The sequence below is a fragment of the Antedon mediterranea genome, chromosome 6 (genome assembly GCF_964355755.1).
Source record: "Antedon mediterranea chromosome 6, ecAntMedi1.1, whole genome shotgun sequence".
NCBI lineage: Eukaryota > Metazoa > Echinodermata > Crinoidea > Comatulida > Antedonidae > Antedon > Antedon mediterranea.
The window spans coordinates 14163740-14167601 of NC_092675.1; the positions used below are offsets into that span (position 1 = coordinate 14163740).

The following is a 3862-nucleotide window of genomic DNA, read 5'->3' on the forward strand; positions in this document are numbered from 1 at the left end:
GCGCGGTATTTTGGAAAGCTGTGCTGGGTGTGTGTTACAAAGAGGGGAGTGACTCAAGAGACAGGGCCAGCTAAGGACGCTTGCGGTTAGAACTGTGCTTGATACTGGAAGCAAGGCAGGACGATAAGAATAAGAAGGTTGTGATGTGTACAGATGGCCAGGCAAACCAACCACTTGGTATCATACGTATCTATAATTGTGTTGTTATGTATTTTGTGCTTCGTGAAAGGAAATAAATGGAGCTCGTGCTCTTTGCATAATACTCTGAGTGTCGACTATTGTTTGTTCCAAGCCTCGTTGTTGCTATTTATTTAGGTATTTCGGCCTAGGCCAAAAGTGGTCGTAACAGAAATTGGGGGCTCGTCCGGGAAAACCGGAGTTATCAGACTCACTCGGGGTTTGGAACAAACAATCACTGCTACACTATTGTAATTTTTTTTTAACCATTTGTTTATAATGGAGTTTGAGGCTGAAAAATACCTTGCAGAGTGTGTTTCCTGGGAAAAATTTAATACGTTAAAAAAGCCAGATTTGTTGGCGTTGGGAAGGTATTTTGATCTGCATTTAAAACAGTCTACGAGAAAACAAGTTGTTAAAAATAAATTAATTGAAACCCTTGTAAGAGAAGAATACTTAGAAGAATCATGTTTAAAGGAAGTGATTGTGGTTGAGGAAGTAGAGAGTGAAGCTGTAAAATTAAAAGAATTAGAGTTACAAATGGCTAAGATGGAAATTGATAAAGAGAGAATGATGATGGAAATGGAAATGGAGAGGGCAAAGCAAAAAGCAGATGTAGAGTTAGAGCTTGCGAAGTTGCAGTACCAAATTGAAAGAGACATTATTGAGAGAGAGAGAGAAGGAAAAGTAAATGTTGCTAGTGCGCCTAATGCTTTCGATGCGTCTAAACACATTAGGCTTGTTCCAAAATTTCAGGAAACCGAAGTTGATGAATATTTTCAACACTTTGAAAAAATTGCGTACAGTATGAAGTGGCCGACAGAAAAGTGGACCCTTCTGTTACAGAGTGTTTTCATAGGGAAAGCACGTGAAATTTATTCGGCTCTACCCCTTCATGAATGTAGTGATTATGAAATAGTGAAGAAAGCAGTGCTCAGTGCTTACGAACTTGTGCCAGAAGCTTATCGACAAAGATTTAGAAATGCGAGGATACAGTGTGAACAAACGCATGTGGAGTTTGCCAGAGTTAAAGAGCAAATGTTTGATAGATGGGTTAGTTCTAAAGATGTAGAATTGAATTATGATAATTTAAAGCAAATGATGTTAATAGAAGAATTTAAAAGGTGCATTCATGTTGATATTAAAATTCACCTTGATGAACGTAAAATTGATACATTGAAAGACGCAGCAGTATATGCCGATGACTATGCATTGACTCATAAATTAAGTGCGATAAACATAAATAATCCTAACCATGAGGATAAACCACGAGATTACAAACGGGTATCTGATACTAAGAGACAGAGTCCGTTTAAGAGTAAGCGTTGGGATAAGCCTAAGGTATTAACATGTTACCATTGCAAAAAACCAGGACATGTTATGTCTCAATGTTATTTTCTCAAACGTAACTCAAGTAACAAATCTTCTCTTCCAGTAGGATGTGCTACATTAAAAGGGGACACCAACAACATTTCAAAAGTAAATAAGCAAATTGAATGTAATAAAACTAATGAAAATTTTGCACCATTTATGTCAGAGGCACGGGTATCGCTAAAAGGTGATGATTGCTTTAAACGCATTAGGGTCATGCGAGATACATGCTGTGCCCAATCTATGATGTTGGAAGGAGCTCTTTCTTTCGGTAAATGTAGTTCTACGAGTATGACCGCGTTAATTCGAGGTGTGGGGATGAATGTTATTAATGTCCCGTTACACAAAGTAATAATTGATTCTGAATTAGTTAAAGGGGAAGCGATAATAGGTGTTGTACCGGAGCTTCCAGTAGAGGGAATTGATATGCTTTTGGGTAATGATTTGGCTGGCGGTAGGGTGTTACCTGAATTAATGATTAACGATAATTTGACTCGCACACTACAAGAGTCTAATGTGCTATGTGAAACTGGTACGCCCGACAATGATTGGGAATACCCCGCCTGCGCTGTAACACGTGCAATGACACAGAAAATTGAAGATAGAATGTCCGATAACGATGGATTAGATTTAGAGGGAACATTCATGTCAAATCTAGAATGTTATAACCCAGGTGAAGATATCAAAAAGACAAAGTGCGACACTTCCTTAAATGTAGGGTCAGGTGAACCCAAAAGTAGAAAAAGAGAGCCTTTAAGTACAGAAATGTTGATCAAGGAACAAGAAGATGATTCATTTATACAGAAATTGGGGTCTAGGGTGTTACCTAAGGAGGAGGCGGCAAAACTACCGGTCTGCTTCTATAAAGAAAATAACGTTGTTATGAGAAAATGGAGGCCACGTCATGCACAGGTACATGATGTGTGGGCTGTGGTACATCAAATTGTAGTCCCGAAAGTCTATCACGACGATGTAATAGGCATAGCCCATGACAACTCTATGTCAGGGCACTTGGGTGTTAGAAAAACACATGATAAAATTATTCAACATTTCTGGTGGCCATCTCTTAAAAAGGAAGTATCACGCTATTGCCGTTTGTGCCACATATGCCAGGTTGTGGGAAAGCCAAATAAGAAAATTCCGGTAGCACCGCTTAAGCCAATACCCGCTTTTGGGGAACCATTCAGCAAAGTTATGATAGATTGCGTTGGTCCATTGCCAAAAACAAAGTCCGGAAATCAATATCTCCTTACTATTATGTGCTGCTCTACGCGTTTTCCCGAAGCAGTCCCACTTAGAAATATTAAGGCAGCAACGGTAGTCAAAGCTTTAATTAAATTCTTCACATTAGTTGGTTTGCCTACATCAATTCAATCTGACCAGGGCACTAATTTTAAATCAGGGTTATTCCAACAAATTATGTTACAATTGGGCATAGAGCAATCAACATCTAGTGCGTATCACCCAGAGTCTCAAGGTGCTATAGAAAGATTTCACCAAACGTTAAAAAACATGTTAAGGGCATATTGTGTAGAGTTTCAAAGGGAATGGGACGAAGGGGTACATTTAGTTCTTTTTGCAGCCAGAGAATCTGTACAAGAAACATTAGGTTTCAGCCCATTTCAGTTGGTCTTCGGTCACTCCATGCGGGGACCATTAAAAACTGAATTATTCAGTTGGTCTTCGGTCACTCCATGCGGGGACCATTAAAATTGCTGAAAGATAAGTGGCTCCAGGGAGAACTAAATAAGGTAAATTTATTGGATTATGTATGTGACTTTAGGCATAAACTTAACAGGGCGACCGTCATTGCTAAAGCAAATTTAGTAAAAGCACAAACTAAGATGAAAACTTGGTATGATAAAAATGCAAAAAGCAGGGTTTTTAAACCTGGGGACAAGGTTCTGGCGTTGTTTCCCATTCAGGGGAGCCCAATGCAAGCGCGATTTCACGGTCCATACGAAATCGACTCAAAAATAAATGATCTAAATTATGTCATAAAGACACCAGGGAGACGGAAGAGTAGACAATTATGTCACATTAATATGCTTAAAAAATATGCCGAACATGTTTCTAGCGATGTAAAACCAAATTGTGCGGCTGTAGCTTGTAACAATGACGGTGGCTCTCACAATGATTTAAAAGAAAAGGGCAAGGAATATGATTTAAAACTAAGCAACTCTGATGTAATGAACAATTTACAACAAAAGTTAACTCATTTATCAATAGAACAACAGAGTCAATTGAGTACACTTGTGAATAAATGGAACGGTATCTTTTCTGACACCCCTAGTGTAACAAATGCTGCAATCCA

At 38.7% G+C, this 3862-nt stretch overlaps 1 protein-coding gene across 1 annotated transcript; it reads left to right on the top strand.

The window, feature by feature from the left end:
* The first annotated feature begins 456 nt into the window (after window positions 1-456).
* Window positions 457-3258, top strand: LOC140052432 (uncharacterized). The gene has a single exon (XM_072098043.1). The coding sequence runs from the start codon at window positions 457-459 to the stop codon at window positions 3256-3258; it is 2802 nt and encodes a 933-aa protein (XP_071954144.1).
* The last annotated feature ends 604 nt before the right edge of the window (window positions 3259-3862 follow it).

Coding starts and splice junctions, on each gene's coding strand:
- LOC140052432 (XM_072098043.1), top strand. CDS start 457: ATGGAGTTTGAGGCTGAAAAATACCTTGCAGAGTGTGTTTCCTGGGAA.